This window comes from Hypomesus transpacificus, chromosome 5 (genome assembly GCF_021917145.1).
Source record: "Hypomesus transpacificus isolate Combined female chromosome 5, fHypTra1, whole genome shotgun sequence".
NCBI lineage: Eukaryota > Metazoa > Chordata > Actinopteri > Osmeriformes > Osmeridae > Hypomesus > Hypomesus transpacificus.
The window spans coordinates 6,051,970-6,055,035 of record NC_061064.1 but is presented as its reverse complement, the minus strand read 5'-3'; the positions used below and the strand labels follow the sequence as shown (position 1 = coordinate 6,055,035).

Below are 3,066 nucleotides of genomic sequence, written 5' to 3'. Positions count from 1 at the left end.
GAACGCGCAAGGGGTGTAGATCAACCAAGAGCGCGCAACTCGAGATCAAGCTCAAGAAAGGATGTCATGAATCATATCGCCTAAATATTATTCTTGAAAAAGTATGATAATGTTCAGATTAATATTACCCAGTGTATTTGAAATTCTCCATATCCAGATCCATCAACAAGTCTTTTATATGGATCTTTGGCTATGGAGAACAAACACATCAGGTTATATTCCTTCTCCAGAAAAGAAAGGTAAGAAACATTGGCTGACCTTACATTACAGATATTTTGTAAACTTATTACTACATTTTTCAGCAAATTTCACTAGGTGTAGCCTAGTTCAGTGGTTCCACTTTGATTCGCTGGGTCAACATTTAATACATCCTGTTACGTAACAGTGTCATCTGCTGGTAGTTTAGGAGGTTACAAGACATAAGTTGCCAGAGTGGGGCTTGGAACTACTACTACCTGTTGTGATGAAGTTAGCATGGGCTGTTCCAAGGAAAGACTATTGTTGACCATATTACGATATTTTTTTTAATCCTGTAAATGAGCAGTTACATAGGCCTAAAAGACTCCCAATCGGCAGCTGCACTGCGCAACCGCTGTGGTGTATTTTCACAGCCGTAGCGTCACGATGATTCCAATTGGCTGAATTCAATTTGCTTTTTATAATCTTGCTTTTGATTGGCTCATCCCCAACAAACCCGGAAACCGGTTTGTAATTTTCTTGGTCACAGCAAAAATGGCGGAGGTCAGGCTGGGAACTAGCAAGCGAGCCTACACTTACTTAAAAACCACATACTCTCAGTCACCCCTAAGGTTTGAAGGCAAAGGTGCGATACAAGCGGCAACTGTAACAGTTAACCGATTGGATGACGCAAAAAATAACCGAGATCAAACCCAGCAGATTTTTAAATGGAGTCAAGCTGTCGGAATTCCTTGGAAGGGCATGAGGTTTGAAATCACAAGGACTCCGTGCGGTCTAACGGACGTTATAGTTGTCAACAAACTTTGCCACGACCTTGGATTGAAACGTTACCGGGAGGAACTGCTTTGTGCATTTCAACAGAACAACGTTGACAATCAGCTGCCTGATACACGCAGTGAGCCGCTATGTTTTTGCCTCAGTTCGCCTCTAAAGCCAGACAGTCAGGTCAAACTCATGGCCAGATTGTTTAGCAGGAGGGGAAGCTGTCTGTTGGTGCCCACCACAAAGTTCGACCAGAAAAGGACATTCAGCACGGTGCTGTTTACAAATAGGCAACCAAGAGTGACATCTAATCTGCTAAATAGTTATGAACAGCTACTGAGTAGGTGTTACGGCAGCAGTGACGGTAACTCGTCTGAGACTCTATACAAAACCAAAACCGGATATTATGATATCCTTGAGGTAAATCCAAACGCAACCCACGCTCAAATAAAAACAGCTTATTACAAACAGTCTTTCATCTACCATCCGGACAAGAACGCAGGTAGCGAGCACGCTACTCTCCGCTTCTCTGATATCAGCGAGGCTTATCATGTTTTGGGAAATAAAGGTTTGAGAAAGAAATACGACCGAGGTATTTTGAGTCAATCAGATATTACAGGAGCCAGTAGACCTACAGGAAAGGGCACCAGTAGTTCAACGTCTCAGCAAACCAGGGCTACACAGTCTGCTGCTGTGGGCATAGACAGTCAAAACATCTTCGACTTTGACAAATTCTACAAGTCTCACTACAGTGAACAACTTCAAAGAGATAAGGAACTGCGCCAAAGAAAAGAAGATTTAATGAGGAAGAAACATGCGGATTTAAAGGACAGGGAGGTGGGTAGAATGCTGGAGATGGGCGTAGCAATGCTGGTGGTAATGGCAGTGATCATTTTGATCAATTGAAATTGACACTGGTCTTGCACGGGACATTACTTCAGCTTAAATCACAGGATACACACAAGGTGTGAGTGCAGTGGACATCAGAACAACAAACATCTGTCAACAAAAATGATTGGTCATCATTTTTGCAATCTCTGCTTTCTAGTTTCTCTAGGAATCACAATCTGCTATTGAAAATGCTATACGCCTAAATATGTTTTAAGCTAAAACCAGGCTATAAGTGATATGACCACACCACAAAATACCACTCTTCTGTACAATTTACCACCACATTGTCCGTTTTAAAACCAGTCTGAAATGTAAAAGTGGGAAAGATGGAAGGTATGCTGTTGGCAGTGAAATAGTTCAATATTCAAAGGAATAGTGTAAAGTTAGTTGAAAAGTGTTTCAGTCTGGGCAATTTCACTTGGATTTGTCATATTTCATATTACGGAGAAGGGAATTGAAAATAGCATTATCAACGTGTCACTGAGAGCCCAGATGTAATGAAAATAAAACACTCAATTCCTCTGGCTTTTATATTTGATGTGAAGGACTGGACATTTTGTTTGAAAATGAAGCAAAACGACAAATGGATTAAATACTTGAGCATCCTTTCAATGAGGTGATTCTACACTTTCAAAGCTGTACAAGGGAGTGCTTGTGCATGCTTTGTGCACTTTGAACCAGTAGCCCTTCGATGAACATGAAACGTGGATTAAAGGTTCCAAGATTGGCTTGACCTCTAGTGGAAGATGGAGGAAATCTTTCCCAAGAGACTTATGCCAGTGGAAAGTAATGTGTATATTAAATTGCCGGAAAAATGTGCCTTTATTTAACCACACGTTCTATGTAATTAAGAGGAATAAAGTATTTATGATATGCTCATTGAAGCATTACATTGAATGAATGCAGCCTTGGTCTTTATGCACCAGCATCAATACAAATACAGAATACAAAAAGGCTCACGATGTATGAAGTCAACATCCTATGCCTTTCAAGAACAGTTGAACTATGAACCACTGTATGACTTGCAAAGTAGCACAGTAATTACAAATACAATTTTATTGTAATAATTGCATTGATATGGAGTCACATGTAAAATAATCTCATGTCCACTGTTTACATCTTAATTTTTGTCACATAAATCCAAAGTCATAACCAGAGGTAAGACATTATTATTTTACAGGTTCGAGGTCCTATAGCGTTGCCAAAATATTTCAC

At 40.2% G+C, this 3,066-nt stretch overlaps 1 protein-coding gene across 1 annotated transcript; it reads left to right on the top strand.

The window, feature by feature from the left end:
- Window positions 1–708: 708 nt before the first annotated feature.
- Window positions 709–2,748, top strand: LOC124467713. Its single transcript, XM_047020084.1, has one exon. It carries the CDS (start codon window positions 733–735, stop codon window positions 1,864–1,866), a length of 1,134 nt encoding a protein of 377 aa, XP_046876040.1. The 5' UTR covers window positions 709–732; the 3' UTR covers window positions 1,867–2,748.
- Window positions 2,749–3,066: the final 318 nt, after the last annotated feature.

Coding starts and splice junctions, on each gene's coding strand:
- LOC124467713 (XM_047020084.1), top strand. CDS start 733: ATGGCGGAGGTCAGGCTGGGAACTAGCAAGCGAGCCTACACTTACTTA.